At 37.9% G+C, this 22,396-nt stretch overlaps 1 protein-coding gene across 1 annotated transcript in view; it reads right to left on the bottom strand.

The window, feature by feature from the left end:
- Window positions 1–17,931: 17,931 nt before the first annotated feature.
- The window catches only part of LOC139901919 (calmodulin-binding receptor-like cytoplasmic kinase 3), a 115,323-nt gene continuing 110,858 nt past the window's right edge, over window positions 17,932–22,396 (bottom strand). The window contains exons 2-6 of the mRNA XM_071884583.1: window positions 19,501–19,796; window positions 19,259–19,424; window positions 18,768–18,857; window positions 18,368–18,669; window positions 17,932–18,165 (exon numbers count right to left, since the gene is read on the bottom strand). Of these exons, the coding sequence (XP_071740684.1) occupies window positions 17,932–18,165; window positions 18,368–18,669; window positions 18,768–18,857; window positions 19,259–19,424; window positions 19,501–19,796 (1,088 nt within the window). The remainder of the gene's footprint in view (window positions 18,166–18,367; window positions 18,670–18,767; window positions 18,858–19,258; window positions 19,425–19,500; window positions 19,797–22,396) is intronic.

Raw genomic sequence — 22,396 nt, 5'->3', positions numbered from 1 at the left:
TATTTCATGGTTCTAATAGACGCATCTAGCGGATGGTCTCATATTTGTATGTTATCAAGCCGTAATATGGCATTTGCAAAGTTTCTTGCACAAATTATTAAATTGAGAACACATTATTCTGATTACACCATTAAAAGGATGAGACTTGATAATGCTGGTGAGTTAACATCTCAAGCATTTAATGATCATTATATATCTACAGGGATTGTTGTTGAACATCCAGTTGCTCATGTGCATACACAAAATTGGTTTAGCTGAATCAATAGATAAACGCTTACAGCTAATAACTAGACAATTGATAATGAGTACAAATCTCTCAATATTTATATGTGGACATGTAAATTTACATGCTGCGACATTAATTCGCATTATACCATGTGGAAGTCGTAAATATTTTCACTTAATACTTGATTTTGGCCAAGAGCCAAATATTTTCTACCTTAAAACATTGGTTGTGCAGTGTATGTTCCAATTGTATCACCACAACACAATAAAATGGTTCTTCAAAGAAAGATGATAATATATTTTGGATATAAAACATCTTCAATCATAAGATATATTGAACCCATGATGGGTGATGTTTTTACAGCACGTTTTGCTGATTGTCATTTTAATAAAACATTGTTCCCTAGATTAGGGGGAGAAATAAAAATAAAAAATAAAATGATGCTTCATGATGTGAACATCAATTAAGGTATATTGAACTCGCACAAAAGAATGTGAAACGAAAGTTCAAAAATAATGCATATGCAAGAACTTGCAAATTAATTACTTTATGCATTTACAGATATAAAAAAGTGACTAAATCATATATACCAGCGATAAATGCTCCAGCTCGAACTGAAATTCCAAAAGCTGGCAATAATGTCACTGTTGAGTCTTTGCCACGCATCAAACGTGGAAGATCAATTGGTTCCGAAGATAAAAATCCTCGAAAAAGAAAATCAGCTGATAATGAGGTAAGAGAAAGTGTTCAAGAAGAACCACAAATCAATATTCCTTCTGCAGAGGATATTGATAAATGTAAATACTAAAATTGCGATAAATTATGCAATATTATGGAACCGAAATGAAACTAAAATCTCTATGAGATATTTTCATATAATGTTACAATGACATCATGAATAAAGATGATGATCTGGAACTAAAATCTGTCATTGAATATACAAAATGGACATGATTGAGCTCAATGGAAAGGAGCAATAAGAGTTGAATTAGAATCGCTCGATAAAAGAAAAGTTTTCGGATCAATCGTTATCACTTTTAAAGATGTGAAACGTATGGGATACAAATGAATTTTTATCCGAAAAGAAATATGCAAATGAAGTTACAAGGCAAAACTAGACTTGTAACTCAATATTTCCCACAAAGACCAGAAATGAATTAGGAGGAAAAATTATCCTCCTGTAATGGATACAATTACTTATTAGATACTTAATCAACCTGGTAGTTATTTAAATGCATCTCATGAATGTTGTTACTACTTATCTGTATGGATCACTTAATAGTGATATATATGAATATACCTAAAGGGTTAAGGTATCATAAGCATCTAATGTAAAACCCAAGGGAATATATTCCATTAAATCACAAAGATTTCTAAGTGGGTTTATACAAACGGGACGTATGTGGTATAACCGATTAATGACTACTTGATAAAAAAAAAAGGGTATAAATATAAACTTATTTTGCACGTATGTTTTATAAAAACAATGTTCGGATATGAGATCGTAGTTGTTTATGTCAATGTTCTTAACATCATATGAACAAATAAAGAGATCTATGAAATCATTCAACTTCTAAAGAATTATTTTGAAATGAAAGATCTTGAAAAAACCAAGTATTACCTTGGATTGCAAATTAAGCATATGCCTAATGGTTTACTTGTACATCAAACAACTTATATGTAACAACCCAAACCATACCGCGTATAAAACCCCGTTAAATTTCATGACAAAAAAAAATTTTTGCTGTTGGCTGAGTTGCGCGGCGCGCCAACAGGTTGCGCGGCGCGCAGAACCTGTCTGGCAGCCCGCTGTCCGGTTTTCCTTGAAATGTGAAAATGTTTGACCCGTTCCCGACGTTTTTAGCCAAAACGCTTTTAACCATGAATTCATACATATAAAACTAACACGTTTAATTAATAAAATTAAGTTTACGAAGCGGGTCCCACATCGACCCATTTTACCACCTTAAGTACCAAAATACCATTTTCGACTTTAAGACTTTAATACAACACAAAGCCGAGCATGGCGATCGGGAATACACTACCCAATCCTAAACAATCCAAAAGCAAGTCACTAAAGCAACTATGCAAGTCTTCTAGTCTTCGCGCTTACCCGAGCCACCATCCGCATGCAATCTATAAAAAGAGTCAACAACGAGAGGGTAAGCTAATGCTTAGTGAATGATAATATACTACATACATATATATGTATAAAATGAATACGCCACACAAAACAAATACCGCATACCGAAGCATCCAAGTATAAAGCATCTACACTAAGCATACCGTACGATCTAAGCAACGAGCTAAAGATACAACACAAAAGATAGTCCACCAACGACAAAGTAAACATCGCCAAATAGCTACACCCGGAGGGTTAGCTACAACACAACAACACATTAATATAATACAATAATAATAATACACAAGGTTAACCCCTTAACCTCAATCACACGAACATTGGCCGAACAACCCGAGCCTTGTGAATTCGCACAACCCGAAATTCACTTCTCAACCATAAGATGACCGAACAACCCGAGTCATCGTGAATCCGCACTACCCGAGATCCACTACCTCAATAAGGTGACCGAACAACCCGAGTCACCATGAATCCGCACTACCCGAGATTCATTTCTCATTACTAAAGCCCACGGTCACGGGATTATAAAATCCACCACATCGGGGTCATCCACAACACAACCATATCAACCCTTCGCCATTAGGGTTATAACAACCAAATCACAACCATGTGTGATAATGTGCACACAAAATGTGCACCTCGCCAAAGATGGTCAACCAAAACGCACAACCGTGCCAATTGGACTTATACACAAGTCCATCAAGTCCACCTATATGTGAAGTGAGCTCTATAACCGAGAATCACTTCACCCGACCCGCACCCATCCTACACATACATATGCACATAGGATATTATCACTCACCTTGAAGTCTTGAAGAAAGCTTCCAAGTAATCCGCAACTCGTCAATGGAAAGTACCTATTCCATTATCACAAATATCACAACACAATTAGGATGGATTTACAAACCACCCAATTCGACCCTTAGTGCAATTTCGACCCAAATGCACTTCCAAGCACAAACCGTATCCGAACTAACCAATAATCACTAACACAAGTGAGAATGGTCATAATATGCTAAATAAACCCGAACTCAAGTGTTAAACACGTGTCATACCCATTTTGACACTTAAACCCTAATTTTGACCCATAAAGGTCAAAATCTCATCCTTTACAAGTTTGACACCAAAACACATTTAACTCGGTTTAATACTTCAACTTAATCCATTTTAAGTTTATAAACCTCCTTAATTCGCCAATCGGGTCATAATTACCACCAAAACCTAATTTGACCCAAAGTCACAATTAGTCACCCAAATTACCCTAAATGGGTTCCAATACTTCCATAATCACTAATCCAAGTGATTAAACTCCAAACCAAAGCCTAATCAAGGCCAAAACGTCATCCAACCCAAAACCCGCCAAGTGACAAGAATAACTAGTCACCATAAACCCATTTCATCACCTAAGTGGGTTACTCAACAAATTAACTCAAAACCCTAAATTGAATATCAAGTTAAACAAATGAAATTCGGAGTTTGAGCTTACCAATACCACCACAACGTAGCTAGGAACGAGGAGAACAACTTTAAAACCCGAGCTTTCGCGAGAAATCCACTCCTTCTTCCCCAATCAAGCTCTCTCTCTCTAAACTCCCTTCTCTCTCTCTAGATGTAAGTGTGTGAGTGAAAGAGGTGAAAATGAAGATAAGATTGCCCATGGATCAGTTTTGTGGCTCAAAACCCGGCCACCAAGTGAAATACCCATTTTACCCTTTTTAAAACACTTAAAAGAAAAAGGGGTCTGCCAGCTGGATTCTGCGCGGCGCGCACCAGGACCGCGCAGCGCGCAACATGCCTGTTCCAGCTTCTTTTGCTTTTTAACTAATACAAATAGCCAATGCAACCAGAACTCGAATGTTATAAGTACATAAGTATGTAATATAAATATTTGGGTCTTACAACTCTCCCCCACTTAGACTCGATCACGTCCTCGTGATCCTCGTCACTTTACCCAACGGACCTCACCTCACGGTCCTCGACGTAAGTCCCAAACCGACTTTCCTAAGCAATTTTTTTTTCCAACGAATCGCCTTCTACAACTTAATCGTCACCCGCGATTTCTCAAGTTCACAACCCGAGCACTAAACCATGCTCATTCCCCAACATCGAGGAAAACTCAACTAATCTCGTACCGGGATGTCAATCCCTTAGCATACTAATACCGAGTACAACGCTAAAAGCAACCAAGTCTCAACCTAAAGTCAACAACCCGAAACAAACATGTGAGCGAAATACGGCTATCGCACCACTAATCATACCACATGGTCCTCACGACCCCACCATCGACGCATAAAACGACCGATAGTTCCCACAACATGGTCCTCACGACCCCACCATTGGTGTATCAAACAACTAATAGATTACAACTCAACATGGCCGAAACAACCCGAGCCAAAGCACATATGGAGGATGGTCGAAACAACCCGAACCTTAGTGAATTCGCACAACCCGAAATCCACCAACCCAATCCATATATCTCACAACGACATGACCGCAAAACCCGAGTCATCGTGAATACGCGCAAACCGATATTCACTACTACCGCCACATAGTATAACCGAGGATGGCCGTACAACCCGAACCTTAGTGAATCCGAACTACCCGACATTCACTACCTCAAACTATGAGCCCAACCAACAGGGACATTCGTACTACCCGAAATATTGTGAATACGAACAACCCGATATTCACGTCCCACAACACAACCCTCTTGATGAAGTCAGCGGACCCCGAAGGTCATGCTCCACCAATCTCAATATCGGATGAAGTCAGCGGACCCGAAGATCATGCTTCACCGATCTCAATACCGGATGAAGTCAGCGGACCCGAAGATCATGCTTCACAGATCTCAACACCACGCTCATGACGAAGTCAGCGGACCCTAAAGATCATGCTCCATCAATCACGTACTCCCATGATGAAGTCAGCGGACCCTAAAGATCATGCTCCATCACGCAACCATACTATAATGAAGTCAGCGGACCCCGAAAGTCATGCTTCATTAATCATCAATACCACGATGAAGTCAGCGGACCCCGAAGGTCATGCTTCATCAACTACATACCATAATCGAGCAAGAACCACCTATATCAAACATAGGTACCGAACAAGAATTCTCCAAAAGAGAACCCGACACACACCTTCCTTAACCGAAGGATTTCACCTTGCTCACCAAACACGTCCATTATCTCTCAACGAGATTTACCACATTACCGCCTCGGTGGGATTCCAATCCAAACCATAAGTACAATTTATCCGAAATCGCACTCTACCACGAATCGACCCAAAACTAGGTCTCGGTAAAAATTCCAGATCTACCAAAATCATCATCCGAAATATCACACTAACACTTTCCTCGCGCAGGAGTGCGACTCCCCCACTTGGAAACACGTTCCTATATCACAACTCGTACACCCGTACGATGCTACCAAAGGTAGACTTTACCAACAATTGGGTACACACGACCCATCACCACACCTTGCTCTAACCTTGAGCACACGAAGGATTTCAATCAATCCTTAAACACTTCGAACGAAAAGTGTACCACGATTACACAAACCATACCCTCGCAATTATCCAATTGCTTTAGTTTGTCAAGTTTCACCTAGTCACTCATGTACCTACGGGTTTCTCCCGGTACCCTAAGTACAATGTAACCACAACACAATCGGAGTCGACACCACGCTAGTAGGTATAAAAGAGGCACCTAATGTCGCGTCATAAAGACTCCATTACCAACACACATCGAGATTTTAAACACTCGGCCTCAAAGGTTCCAATCACCCGACGAACCTCATGGTTCATCACTTCAACACCAAAAGCGAACACGCGCTAAACAATCGAACACCAAAACCATTTCCGTGGCTTGGTAGTAACATTCCCCAAATACTAAGGAATGCTTGGTTACACCAAGTCTTACGCCCTTCGTCCAACAACCAAACATCACCATAGGGTACTTCCGTTAGGAACGTCACCCTTAACCATAACATGCAAATCACTATGCAATTAACAAGTCCGAACATAAACGCCACATAAATAAATATTCAAAGACATATTTATCAAAACGAAACGTACCTCAACGTCTCCTTGCGGCATTCGCCGCCGCCAACTCGGGACAATCCGGCTTGCGATGTCCCTCTTTATGACAATAGTAGCACATTCCGCCTTCACTTATCGGCATCGTGCATTCCCACAACTTGTGACCCCTAACGCCACAATTGAAACACCTAGGCGCACGAGAATCCACCGCGCCCTTTACCACATTACTCGTACTCGAACTCGGACCCTTAGTCCTCTTACTCGGAGCACCATAAGAAATAACCCTTCCCTCACTTGAAGGTTCGCCCTTTTTCGATCGCGTATAAGACTCGAAACCTCTAGCCACCGCAAATAACTCCGCAAACGACTTCGCGTAACCCCGGCTAATTTTGCTTTTCAAGTCATCGCTCAAAGTTCGATAGAAATCCTCTATCAACAAACGATCGTTCCCCAAATATTCCGGGCAAAAACGAGCCTTCGACATAAAAGTCGTTTTTAAAGTATTCAAGTCCATAGAACCCTGTTGCAAATTTCGCCACTCACAACGCAATTCCGATAAATCGGCTGAAGTTCGGAACTCCTCGAAGAATTCCTCCTTAAATTCGTCCCATGATAATGCCATAAACGTCTCACCACCGACAAGATCAATCTTGCCATCCAACCAATCCTTCGCCCTACCTCGCAACAAACTAGTAGCGAGTCTCGTCTTTTTCTCGGGAGGGCATTCCATAGTACGAAAACACCCTTCGACATCCGAAACCCAAGTCGTACTCACCAAAGGATCCGGTTTCCCATCATACATCGGGGGTCTAGTCCTCATGAAGCTCTTAAGACAACGCTCCATTTCACCCCTATTTTGGAATTCGGAATACTTCCCATCCATTTCTTCTCGAAACGCCCTCATTTGCTCCGCAACGGCGGCCGTAACTCTAGCGTTAAATTCCGTGTCGTTCGTCTCGGTCTCGTTTCGCGTCGTCATTCTAAAGAATGCAAAACGATTAGTCCACGCACGTATAAAACGACACGCACAACACCCTCCCATCTTGCTAAACACTCGTCGTACATCACTTGTTAGACACGATTTGCACCCGTAATAAGGTCTGCAAGTTCTTATTACGCACGCACGCCGCATCGACTCGTTAGTACAACGACAGCCTCGCTCGATGCTATAAACAAACACAAACAAAATTCTACGCGATAGAAGCACACGCGAGAATTACACCACAACACAAATAATATATTAATAATATCCGCATTACTAATATAAACGTTAGTCGACCTATAAACAAGGCACTAACTAAACCCGTTCCTGACCCGTAATCCTACAAGTCCCGCAACAAATTACGCGCACACAAAAGTCTAAGTCTAGGCACCTATCTCAAGTCACCTAAATCCCTTAGACCATGCTCTGATACCACTTGTAACAACCCAAACCATACCGCGTATAAAACCCCGTTAAATTTCATGACAAAAAAAAAATTTTGCTGTTGGCTGAGTTGCGCGGCGCGCCAACAGGTTGCGCGGCGCGTAGAACCTGTCTGGCAGCCCGCTGTCCGGTTTTCCTTGAAATGTGAAAATGTTTGACCCGTTCCCGACGTTTTTAGCCAAAACGCTTTTAACCATGAATTCATACATATAAAACTAACACGTTTAATTAATAAAATTAAGTTTACGAAGCGGGTCCCACATCGACCCATTTTACCACCTTAAGTACCAAAATACCATTTTCGACTTTAAGACTTTAATACAACACAAAGCCGAGCATGGCGATCGGGAATACACTACCCAATCCTAAACAATCCAAAAGCAAGTCACTAAAGCAACTATGCAAGTCTTCTAGTCCTCGCGCTTACCCGAGCCACCATCCGCATGCAATCTATAAAAAGAGTCAACAACGAGAGGGTAAGCTAATGCTTAGTGAATGATAATATACTACATACATATATATGTATAAAATGAATACGCCACACAAAACAAATACCGCATACCGAAGCATCCAAGTATAAAGCATCTACACTAAGCATACCGTACGATCTAAGCAACGAGCTAAAGATACAACACAAAAGATAGTCCACCAACGACAAAGTAAACATCGCCAAATAGCTACACCCGGAGGGTTAGCTACAACACAACAACACATTAATATAATACAATAATAATAATACACAAGGTTAACCCCTTAACCTCAATCACACGAACATTGGCCGAACAACCCGAGCCTTGTGAATTCGCACAACCCGAAATTCACTTCTCAACCATAAGATGACCGAACAACCCGAGTCATCGTGAATCCGCACTACCCGAGATCCACTACCTCAATAAGGTGACCGAACAACCCGAGTCACCATGAATCCGCACTACCCGAGATTCATTTCTCATTACTAAAGCCCACGGTCACGGGATTATAAAATCCACCACATCGGGGTCATCCACAACACAACCATATCAACCCTTCGCCATTAGGGTTATAACAACCAAATCACAACCATGTGTGATAATGTGCACACAAAATGTGCACCTCGCCAAAGATGGTCAACCAAAACGCACAACCGTGCCAATTGGACTTATACACAAGTCCATCAAGTCCACCTATATGTGAAGTGAGCTCTATAACCGAGAATCACTTCACCCGACCCGCACCCATCCTACACATACATATGCACATAGGATATTATCACTCACCTTGAAGTCTTGAAGAAAGCTTCCAAGTAATCCGCAACTCGTCAATGGAAAGTACCTATTCCATTATCACAAATATCACAACACAATTAGGATGGATTTACAAACCACCCAATTCGACCCTTAGTGCAATTTCGACCCAAATGCACTTCCAAGCACAAACCGTATCCGAACTAACCAATAATCACTAACACAAGTGAGAATGGTCATAATATGCTAAATAAACCCGAACTCAAGTGTTAAACACGTGTCATACCCATTTTGACACTTAAACCCAAATTTTGACCCATAAAGGTCAAAATCTCATCCTTTACAAGTTTGACACCAAAACACATTTAACTCGGTTTAATACTTCAACTTAATCCATTTTAAGTTTATAAACCTCCTTAATTCGCCAATCGGGTCATAATTACCACCAAAACCTAATTTGACCCAAAGTCACAATTAGTCACCCAAATTACCCTAAATGGGTTCCAATACTTCCATAATCACTAATCCAAGTGATTAAACTCCAAACCAAAGCCTAATCAAGGCCAAAACGTCATCCAACCCAAAACCCGCCAAGTGACAAGAATAACTAGTCACCATAAACCCATTTCATCACCTAAGTGGGTTACTCAACAAATTAACTCAAAACCCTAAATTGAATATCAAGTTAAACAAATGAAATTCGGAGTTTGAGCTTACCAATACCACCACAACGTAGCTAGGAACGAGGAGAACAACTTTAAAACCCGAGCTTTCGCGAGAAATCCACTCCTTCTTCCCCAATCAAGCTCTCTCTCTCTAAACTCCCTTCTCTCTCTCTAGATGTAAGTGTGTGAGTGAAAGAGGTGAAAATGAAGATAAGATTGCCCATGGATCAGTTTTGTGGCTCAAAACCCGGCCACCAAGTGAAATACCCATTTTACCCTTTTTAAAACACTTAAAAGAAAAAGGGGTCTGCCAGCTCGATTCTGCGCGGCGCGCACCAGGACCGCGCGGCGCGCAACATGCCTGTTCCAGCTTCTTTTGCTTTTTAACTAATACAAATAGCCAATGCAACCAGAACTCGAATGTTATAAGTACATAAGTATGTAATATAAATATTTGGGTCTTACATTATACCGAAAAGATTTTAAAACATTTTTTTTTTAAAGACAAACTCATTGTTGTTAGATCACTCAATATTGACACTGATCTATTTCATCCCTGCGAAGATCATGAAAATTTTAACAGATCGGAAGTTCTATATTTTAGTGCAATTGAGGTTCTTATGTATCTTATAGATTATACAAGATCTGACATTTCTTTTGCAGTTAATTTGTTGACAAGGTTCAGCTCAGCCCCTACCAAAAGACATTGGAATGGGATCAAACAAATAGTTTGATACCTTCGGGGAACTACTGATTTATAATTATTTTATTCTAACAACTCGAAACAAGATTTGTTTGGTTATACAGATGCAGATTATTTATCCGATCTACATAAAGCTAAATCTCAAACTGGATATGTATTCCTAAATGTAGGCACCGCAATATCATGACGTTCTCAAAACAAACACTTGTTGCAACATCATCAAATCATGCCGAAGTGATTGCATTACATGAAGCTACTCGGGAATGATTTTAGTTAAGATCAATGATACAAATCATTATTGATTCTTGTGGACTAGAACGCTATAAAAGCGTAACAACTATCTATGAAGATAATACAGCTTACATAATACAAATGAAAGAAGAGTATCAAAAATGACAGAACAAAACATAAATGCTGACGAGGCGCTAAAGCTATAAACGGTCTTAACGGTCATAAGTTTGATGGAAAAGAATGGTATATTGGTAAGGCTCAGAAAAAGACTGAAAGGGAATAGGAACTGAAACAACGGTTTGAACAAACCATGAAGGAGACTGTAGACAAATCACGAGGGCCAAACTTGTACATAAAAGATTTAGATGATACAGTTTCAGATGAAAACCTCAGATTTTTCTCATATACTCAAGATATCGTAAAAGACAACCAGATTAAAATGAGATACGTTCAATCAACAACTCTGCTGATCTTTATACCAAAGCACTGCTAACTGCTATTTTCAGAACACACGTTCATAATATTGGCATGAGGCATGTTCAGAAGATGTAACAACTCAGGCGTTGCCTACTTGAGGGGGAGTCAACTTTATGCTGCACTCTTTTTCCCTTAGCTAAAGTTTTATCCCAATGAGTTTTCTTTAGCAAGGTTTTTAACGAGGCAGTACTAGTTATTCTCTAATAAAATTGTCATCCAAGGGAGAGTGTTATAAAATATCTAGATTGTGTTATAAAATATCTAGATTGGATGTTAATTTTATTATTATTATATTTCTTGCATAGTAATATTTTATACTATAAATAGACATGTATGGTAACCATTTAAGGTGCACCATTTCTCTTGAAATATCAATATCAATATTTCTTCTCTCTTTTTCTCTCTTTGTTCTTATAACCATTAAAGGTAGTTATAAGCCTACTGAATTATAACAAAGTTATCATTATTATCGAGGAAAAAAAGAAAAATATATAGTAATACTCCGTAAGATGTAACTTAATTATAAAGCAGACCCTAAGCTTATAAATACACTCCAAACACCGTCCCTGGAAAACAAAAAAACCCTAGTTTCAACCCACTACCGACCACTGTAATGAAAACCCAAAACCGGAAAAATATTTCCCCTCCTTTTACTCTCATTTTCTGCTACATCGCCGGTTCCGGCGATGGTTTCCACCGTTGATGGCTCACTACCCTCTCTCCGGTCTCTCTTGTATTTTTCCGGTACTAATTTCCGTTGAATATGTATTATGTATCTATATGTGTATTTATATCTACATTTTTTCAAACTTTAGTCAAAGAAGATATGTATATATTTAGTTTCCAAGTTTAAGTATATTTGATATTTGATATGGTCCATATGGATATCAATTGATTGTTTTATTAGCCCAAGTGTGTTAAAATTGACACTGTCACTTGTCTTGTTTTATGTGGTTGTATGTGCGATTAAGCTATTTAATAGATTAGTATTTTATACTCTTTCAGTTGATTTCTTTTTTCTATTGCTTCAATTGTTTGTATCTTTCGGTCTTGTAACGACATTAAGTAACCTGGTCAGCTTATTAATTGATAAGGGAGCCCCTCGGTATTTTTATTTTTGTAATTTCATTTGCAAGAACGTAAGTTTTGATTGCTCGGGCCCTTCATTTTCAGGACCGTAGGATGTAAAAGATATTTTTACCGCTTTAAAAGACGCTCCATCAGTTGTACGAGCTCGCATTGTAAAAAAGTGCCGACGCCTATCTTGATCATTTTTTTATGGTATGAAGGTGACAAAACAGTATTCTTTGCAAACACCCTGCAAATTGTTTACGCCCTGACACCATTTATAAACCAAGAGTGGTGCTGGCTGATGCTTGTCACCTTCATACCATAAATGTTGGTCAATATAGGCCTCAGTGATCTTCTCGTGTGGCAAACCAATGAAGTATTTGCTTTAAATTTGACCATCCATCAACGTGGTTTAATATAGTTTTATCATTTTTCTGTTCTCCTTTTTGTCCCTTCCACAATGGTGGTGTATTCACAGATATTCTTCACTGAGGTTTGCTAAATTCTGGCTAACAATTATTTCATATTTATTTGGTAATTTTATTCTTTATAAATTTTAATGTTCATGGTGGATTAAGATCATACAGGTTCTATATCTGTGCATTCGGAAAAAAAAAAAAAAAAAAAAAAAAAAAAAAGAAAAAAAATATTTTGGTAATGAGAGGTTAGATGCTTTTAGTATGTCCATGTATCTTTTTCCATTTAAGTAGCAAAGTTTAATTTTTTTTTTTTTTTTTATTATAGTGAGCTCTGGACAAGGGGGCAAATTTGATAGTGGATTGACATGTAAAAACTAATTTTAGTTCTTTTTTTTTTTTTTTTTCTTGAGATGAGAAGGCTGCTGATGAGTTCCATAGAAATTATAATTAACGTAATCCTTGTGATGGCGATGTGCAAGCTGTTATCTTAAGATTCATTGAAGAGTTAATTAGTAGCGGGCTTTGATAACGTCTAATTTTTCTTATGAAGGTATTATGTTTATACTATGTTTATCATTTTTGTTTATAGTTCAGATTGGGCATGGTTATGTTATAAAGTGTTACACAATTGCTATTTTTATTAATAAGATAATACCAAGAATTATCTGCTTTCTTCATCTTTGTATTATATCTGTCTTTTACTTTTCATAGTTATAGCCAAGGTTGTAAAAGTCGCGAGTCGGGGACGCATCGGTCGAGACCTAAAAAGGATGCGTCGGCCGAGTCGGGGACGCATCGGTCGTTGACCAACGTTGACTTTATTAATAATTTTTTAAATTATATATGTATAAAATAGTTGATTCTGTACTATAAATTTCTTAAATAAGAACTTGAATTTAAATACAATCAAACTTCAAACTCAATTAATGTTACCGAGTAAATAATCAGTAAGGACACAGAGAAAAGAGCGGCCCAAAAAATGAAAACAAACTTTAATTTTAAAACATATCACATCTTGACTAAAATTTGACTGATTTTGACCGTTTTTGACCGACTTTGACAGACTTTGACCGAACTTTTAGCTTTGACCGTCTTTTGAGTCGTTTTCAGAAAAAACGGGACGTAGAACCCAAAAAAACGATGCATCGGCCGACGCGTCGGCCAAGTCGGCCGACTTTTACAACACTGGTTATAGCTATGTTGGAAACTGTCATACGGTTGCTGTTTAACTATTGCGAATAATGTGAAGAATGATCAGCCAAATTTATCCAGAAAAGAGTGAGATCTGGACAAGGGGGCAAATCTTAATAGTGGGCTGACATGTAAAAACTAATTTTTAGTTCTTGTTTTTTTCGGGAGATGCGAAGGCTGCTTATATACAAACTATAACTAACTTAATCCCTGTGATGGCAATTTTGGTAGCCGATTGTTGCTATTTATGAATAGCAATGTTCATGTGCACTTCCAGAAGCTCAATCGAGAAGAACCGTATAGCTCTGAGAGTTATATCCTTGACTCAAGTGGTTCTTTCATATATATTAATCCATCCTGGAATTTTTGGGAATGTTCGTAGTATTTGCCATGTTCTCTAATTCGGTAATGTTCGTAGTATATTTATATTGTTTCTTCCTCTATTGATGTTCTCACAGGTAGTGCAGTGAATTTAAGGCCATTGAGGTTGGTGCACAAATCTATTTTCTTTTCTTGTTAAGAATATTAATATCGATATACTGTTGTGGAAAATTAAATTTAGATGCACGATACACCGAGCTTTATCGATCGACTTGTGCGTTCATCACTTGTTCATTTCTTAGATTGGTTAATGGCTAGTGATGCATAATAGTGCACCTTTTCTAACTAGGCCTCTTTTGCTAACACGGAAATTGTGACCAGTCTAAGAACGTTATGCATGTTTAAACAAATCAATATCCGCTGACAAATGTCATGTTTCTTGGAACTTGTGATCGGTTTATGAAATTGGAGTTCGTTCAACTTTTGCGGATACAGTTTATAACTTTTTTAAACAGATAAACACTTGTCCAAATCAGCGAGTTACATGTGGTGGACCATCAATATTCAATATAATAAAAATAATATCTATAAAAATAATCTGGATTCTACCGCTTTCTTAAATGCAATAAAAGCTTCTTCATGTAGGTGAGTATATGTTGTTCTACTGTCAAGGATTCAATGATTGCTCCATACTCCATAAACACTCGCATCTAAAGGCAACCTCTTTCCAGCAACATTTACTTCATTGAGCTCAACATTGTAATATGGGTTGTTGATATATTAGATGTATTTTGTTAGACAAATATATCATATCTATAAGAAGGATAGATACAATACATACTTTTTGGGTTAGAGTAGGTATAAATCATCCTAGATGGGGGGAAATATCACTAGAACCATCATGCCACCAACCACATCCATTCTGCTGTAACACAAAGTCAAACCCAAAACGCTTGTATATTTACTCCGTTTTATGGCAGAATGGACGTGGGTCGTGGCATGATCGTTCTTGGTGCTATTTCTCTTCCATTTGGGATGATTTATTCATACTTTAACCCAAAACACATGTATGTTTTGTATCTATTCTTCTTATAGATACTATACTTAACGTATTTCTCCAACAAAATACATATAATATATCAACAAACCATATTACAACGTTGATCCCGACGAAATACATATTGTTGTAAAGTGGTTGCCTTTAGATGCGAGTGTTTTTGATTGGAGAGTATGGAACAATCATTGACAGTAGAACAACATATGCTCACATACCTGAAGAAGTTTTTATTGCATTTAAGAAAGCGGTAAGAACCTAATCATTTTTATTATCAGCAATGTTGTAAATCTCCTTATTTCTCCCCGAGATCTCGATTTTAGAAGGCAACCGAGACGAGATGTCCATCTCCCGAGATTTTCCGGTCAACGTGGTCAAACATGGTCAAAGCCACGATTTCTCGGATTTTCTTGCTCATTTCGCGGATTTTCTCGTAATATCTCGGATTTTTTCACTCATTTTTCGGAAATTTTTGTAAACTCTCGTAAAAATGTATATAAATATACATATATTTATTTATATATATAAAATTATACTAGAAAAAGAAAAAAGTTAACATAAGTCAACGCCCGAGATCTCCCCGAGATTTTTCCGAGATGCTGAGATCTCCCAAAAAATGTCCAAACGAGATATCCCGAGATCCAAATTCTCCAACCTTATTTATGAGATTGATGGCTCACCACCTGTCACTCTTGCTGACCTAAACAAGTAATTCTATTCTTTTAAAAAAAAATCATGCTTTGTCCGCAGATGTTGAATGAACTTCAATATCATTAACCGATCACAAGTTCTTGGAAACATGGCATTTGGATACTTACCCGTATCAGTCAACAACAACCTCTTTCACCTTCCTTTCACCCACCACCGATGCGATAGTCCGGCACTCATGCGATAAGCTGCTATTCCTGAGTCACATTAGTACCCATCAAATCATAGATTCAACAAATCATGGACGAGTTTCGTGTCATGAATGATCATTTAGAGTTTTGGACTATATTTTCAATTTGTCCACATTTATATTTTTGGTTTGTATTGAACTAATTTTGGTTCAATTGGTGTATGTATGGGTATTAACAATAAAGACTTGAAAGTCCTGAGAAACACTCTTGGATATCAGTTGCTCAGCAAGGTATAATATTGGTTTAACTTTAGTATTTAATATTTTAGTTAACAGGCCATCTCAATTTTAACTTGCAAGTCTTTTGCAAAGGTTAGTAAAAATTATAACATCTTCAAGTTTTACTAGACTTTAATTTAGTAATAAATATTAAATATTAATCTGGTGATACAAGGTGATGTAAATAAGTTTTACTCAATTTTATTTAGTATAAAATTAAAGTGGTTATTTTTTTTACTATCCCCTTTTAGACACTTGTGACGTTCTTGAAGTTGCTTTACTCACCCCCCTTTCAGCTTCGAGCGAGAAGGGTGCATCCACAATGTAATGAATTGTTGCATGCCAGGACGTTTAGATCTATTTCGTGGAGCACTTTGTTTGATTGTTTGTCTATTTATGAGGATAAGTTTAAGCATATACTTCAGAGCCCTGGTACGATGCTAAAAGAGAGTACATACCTGTAGTGACATGATCCATACCTTATTTGTGCTTCTTGCTTTAATTTGATAGATATAGATATAGATATATGTTCTCAATCTGCTGTCTTTGTTTGAATGCAAAAATTAAGCTGTTCAATTCACTCTACGTTTTTGGCATTTTAAGATGCACCATCTCCTCTCTTTATGCCATTTTTTTTAATGCGTGCATTGTTTATGTGCAGTTTGCTTGAGGAAAAAATGGTATTACCAGAATGAAGTTACTGTAAAGTTATTGAAGGTCCATATTATGTACGTGTTCTCCTCAACAATATATTGTAATCATACAAAGTTTAGGTGTACATCTCTATGCTATATTATTGTACATTATGTATTTCTACGTTTGTTCGAGTATATTTATGCTTATTTTGAGAACTGACGCACTTTGCAAACCAAGCTTATGGTCGCTATCAGTTAGCTCAGTTCTGAGGTGGCAATTCAGTAAAATCTGTTGATCTGTGGGGTAGACTGATTATGTATTTTTGAATAACTTACTATATTACATTCTACATCTATGTTACATATACACATGTTCTTAACTAAGATCTGGTAACTGGTGGTTATAAAATGAATTCATCTTATTATGGATTGTTTGTTGATATAATACATGGATACAGTTTGTGAATTATATTGGTATGTACTAGTTTTGTCATGTATGGTATAACCTAGTGTTCTTGCAGGTGAAGAATAAAATTTTCCTTGCAGTTGTTGACTTCGTCAAAGGGCATCAACTACTTTTCGATCAAGTTCTTTGCCAGGATGTTTCTGATGCTGATGATTTGGAAACGGAACAGGTGAACCTTGTTGGCATACTTTGTAAGATTTGCAGTATGACCTGTTTTAACTAACTTTTATGCTCTGATAGGCAACTATCGGTGCAAATATGATTGTAATAGTTTAACCAAATTACATTGATTATGCCGAAATTTTATAAATACCATTGAAATCAACAAGGTCATAAACGTTACCATCCCTACCGATAATTTACGTTTTCTTCTCATCTAATTTTATTCTATTTAAATAGAGTTATTTACTGACCGCAGTCAATCGTTATACGTGCTAACCATTTAAGTATTGGCATACCCACACGTTACAAGTCACTTAAGCATGAAAGGTTGATCAGTACATATGAAACTTGTAAGCTTTTGCATGTTTAATTCAACTTCACCACTTCATCCTTTAAAATAGTACTTCCCTTAAGATACTCCATTCTTAAAACCGCCAACTGCTCTCCCACCGCCTTCATCTCTGGCCGGTCGACCCGTGTTGGAGCGGCACATTGAAAAGCTAAACTGAGCATCTTTGCAAAAATGTCATCGTTCACAGATCCTTTCATTTGAGGGTCAACCAAATCCACAACGTGACCTTCATCGTACTTCCCAAATGCCTGAAAGCAACCATCAAAATGTGTTCGAATGATCAACCTGACGAGACTCAGACCCAACCTGTTGTTTTTAAAATTTTTGACTTGTCAACCAGCCCATTCAATCTTCCTATTTTGTCACCTCTAGTCCTAAACATTTCGGTACGACTTAATAATGCAAAAAACTGCTAACAAGAGAGATCAACAACAAAACTTGGTAACTTACCCATCTTATCGTCATGATCTTCTCTTTTGGAGATGCCCTGGGCTGAATCGGTCGTCGACCAGTTAGAATCTCTATAAGTAGAATACCAAAAGAGTAAACATCACTCTTTGGTGTTAGTTGACTGGTTCTCATATACTCGGGGTCAAGGTAACCGACTGTTCCCCTTATTTTCGTCACAACTGGTATATTATCAGTCTTTGCGTCACCAAGTATTGCAAATCCAAAGCCACCCAGTTTTGCTGTTAGCGTCTCTTTTAGAAGAATATTGGATGATTTTACATCCCGGTGAATAATTTGCTTTTCTGTTCATGACAAAAATCAACGGTCACGATAATAATAGCTTAGTCTAATAGAGGCGAGATTTTACCCAAAGGGACTTTGTTATAGGGTATGTGAATACCTGCATATAAATGGAGATACGTTAACGCATGAGCAATATCTACGCATATTTTAAGTCGTTGATCGAAGTTTAAGAAATATCCATGAACACCTGAAATGGGAGACGACTATATCATTGTCTTTGTTAAAATCACATTGGTAACTTAGGGTGCTAAATAGCGGTTGATGACCTGCCTCTTTTAAGGGAGGTCAGGAGTTCAACCCCCGTTAGCTACATATTAAAAAACACAATTACATCCCTGCCATGAAGTATCCACCCATGACACCTTTCCCATATCGTTTGGGGGGTAAAGGGGAGGGGAGTTTTACTTGGCCGTGCCCTTGGATCGGTTTCAAGGTTTCCTCCCGGGCAACGATGGGGGCGGAGTTATTATCGCTGCATCGGCATAGTCGAAACGAGAGATGATCGCAACGGGTGGTTTAGTCCCCCTCGGGTGATCCCAATCGCTGTAAAAAAAAACTTAGGGTGCTAAATAAACAAGAAAAACTAACCATCCAGATGTTCCCTAAGCGTACCATTAGGTACATATTCTGTAATAAACATGCGTTCATTTCCTTTATCAACAAAACCAAGAAGCTTCACTAGATTTCGATGTTCCAAATTTTCAAGAAGTTCAATCTCCGTTGTAAATTCACTTCTCAGACCTTTGTAATGTTCCTACACGAATATTTCTGGATGTCAGTTGAGTTAAAATGACACTTTATTGCCGAATGATAATACATTCGTTACATACCTTCTTTGCTCGTTTTATGGCGACCATTTGACCTGTTTGTAGTTGAGCTTTGTATACAGTTCCAGACCCTCCTATACCTAATCTTAACGATGGTGAAAAGTTTCTGGTGGCTCTTGCAACTTGCCTCAGAGTCAAATGAACAGGCTCAGTCGAGTTGATATTTGAAGAAATTGAGCGCCTAATAGGACTAAGTGGAACTCTGTCAAAAACAGGGTCTATTTCCACGGGTTCTTGGCCACCATCAGCATCCCGGATAAGGGTGTTGTCTCTACTCCTCTTCGAGGTGCCAACGTGGTCTTACAAAACAGACAAATAGGGACGGATATCAATAGAGTTAAAGGTGAATATCTAAACTGCAAAAAAGTTAAAGCTAACAACCAAATATATTCTTTCAATAAATTTCTGACTAGATGATCTAATGGGGATAAATCTTGCAGGCTAAAAGATAACTAAAATATGTGTTGATGATTTAGGTGAGAAATACTTCAAAAGATGCATTTGCCAGAAGGTGTAAATCGGCAGGGACACTCAAATCCAGTGTTTCTTTTGGAAACTCATCAAACTCACCTCGTAAGAGTCGAATGCTTGTAAAATACCAAACCAGTCAAAAGATGCATTTTGAATTGAATTGAATTGAACGCATTGTGAGTTAAAAGTTTTATTATACAGTTTTTGATGGCAAAAGATTGATAACCATCAACCCCAACTGGCCCACAATTGGTTGCCAATTATATAATGTGGGGCATACCTGACTCACTCAGGAGTTGTGGCTACGGGGGTGGCAGGGTTCGAACCCCTGACCTGACCTCTCTGCTTACTTTTGGCAAAATGCCCGCGCCCATTACCAACATAGCTACGCGCTACTGACAGTTTTATTATACAGTTAACATTTATAAAGAGTCGATCTGTCGATACCAAAGTTTAATTTTGATGAGATATTGAAATTCTTTTGCATTCTTGAAGTCATCCCAATTATGCCGGATGAGACTTCAGAACCCGCATATTTCTCTTGAAGTTTAAGCAAGGCCTGAAGAGAGGCCACAACCTCAGTCATGGTAGGCCGCTCTTTTGGAATCTTATGCACACATTGATCTGCGATTTCAGCAAATCATCTTAAACATTTGGGAAATATTGTTTTCGTAATTTTATAATCAACCATTTCATCAAATTTTCGCTCCTTCACACATTTCTGAGCCCAACCCACTAAACTACATTGCTCCTCACCATAACTTATATCAACCAGAAGCCTCCCCGATAGCAATTCAAACAATACAACCCCAAATGCGTACACATCTGTTTTCATCGTCAGTTTTCTGGTATAGAAATACTCTGGATCCAAATACCCGAATGTTCCTTTCACGCTAGCCTCAACATACGATATTGATTGATTAGTTGGGCTTATCTTGGACAAACCAAAATCACATATCATTGCTGCGAAGTTTTCATCCAAAAGAAAGTTTGAACTCTTCACATCACGATGAACGACTCCTTGCCGTCTACCATAACCCGTGTGAAGATAATCTAGTCCACGCGCAACGCCTATTGCTATCTTCAATCGTTGAATCCAATTTAAAGGTTCAACAACTTTGTGTAAATGATTGTAAAGTGTTCCTAGGGGAATACTCTCATAAACAAGGATCATTTCCTTGTTACCGTCACAAAAACCGATAAGAGAGACTAAATTACAGTGGCGCAACTTAGAGAGCATCTCGATTTCAGCTCTAAACTCGGATGCACCCTGGTTGGACATATAATCCAACCGCTTGATGGCCACTTCTTGATTAGTTTCTTCAATATATATACGACATTTGTATACTTTACCGAATCCTCCCTCTCCAATGATCATTTCATCATAAAAGTTATTTGTTGCGGATCGAATCTCTGCAAGAGTAAAACGTCTACACAGTTGAGTTGAAGTGATCGATGACATGTTATAACCCTCATTAGTTGCATATTGCATAATCATGGTTAGTTATTGAGAACTGTAGTGAAAATTAATTATAACTTGAATTTGGGGGATGCTATCTTTTTTCTATCTAATTTTTTTATCAAGACTTCATGATGGTCTCTATTAAGTACAATAGTTTGAACAATGGTAGGTTCAAGGAAATTTAATTACAACCTTATGAGAAAACAAAAATGGCAGGATCAACCAAAAACCACCATAACAAAAACTAATCAATCGTTGAAATGCATAGTCAAAAGTCTAACGAATTATTGAGGATAAGGCTTTGTTGTGCTTCACTCATTTGTAGTGGTTGGAGTTTTGGGTCTGTTTTTATCAGTTTGCAGTGTTATTGAACATGAAAAAATTCAAATGGTTTAATGAGCACAATCCCATAGAACATATAAGTCATTGCTATGTATTACATATAGACTGAATCATGAACTAATTTTATTGCTCATTTTTTTTATAAACGCCAAAATTCTTATTAAAATAATGACTCCCTAGCGAGCAGCTAGGAACGCCTTGAAAACTACTACAGCTTTAAACACCAAATGTTCCAATTAACATTATTTTTTCTAGACACTAACCAACTAAAGGAAAACAAACAAATGGAGTCAAAAAGTACATTTTTCTTCAATGCCCGGCAATTGAATAAAACGTCATTCTTGTTGGAAAAATTGGTCAAAAACAAGCGTGTTTTCACCAACTTTGGACACTAACTAATATACGATAAATTGACATGTATTAATAAACATTTAGTGGGTTTTGTAGTCCTTGACGAGGGCTTTACAATGGACTAAGGTGTGTCCAAAACGGATTAAAGGTGAATGAGATATCGAATCTCAAAATAGCTTGTTTGATGCGAGATCTAGAAGGTTTGGTAATTGTCCCACATCGGAAGTGTGAGCAAACCTAAGGCTTTGATTTCCACTATAAATAAAGGCCTAT

Source organism: Rutidosis leptorrhynchoides, chromosome 3 (genome assembly GCF_046630445.1).
Source record: "Rutidosis leptorrhynchoides isolate AG116_Rl617_1_P2 chromosome 3, CSIRO_AGI_Rlap_v1, whole genome shotgun sequence".
NCBI classification, from domain to species: domain Eukaryota; kingdom Viridiplantae; phylum Streptophyta; class Magnoliopsida; order Asterales; family Asteraceae; genus Rutidosis; species Rutidosis leptorrhynchoides.
Note: the sequence above shows the minus strand (reverse complement) of the source record. Positions and strands in the feature narration are given on the sequence as shown.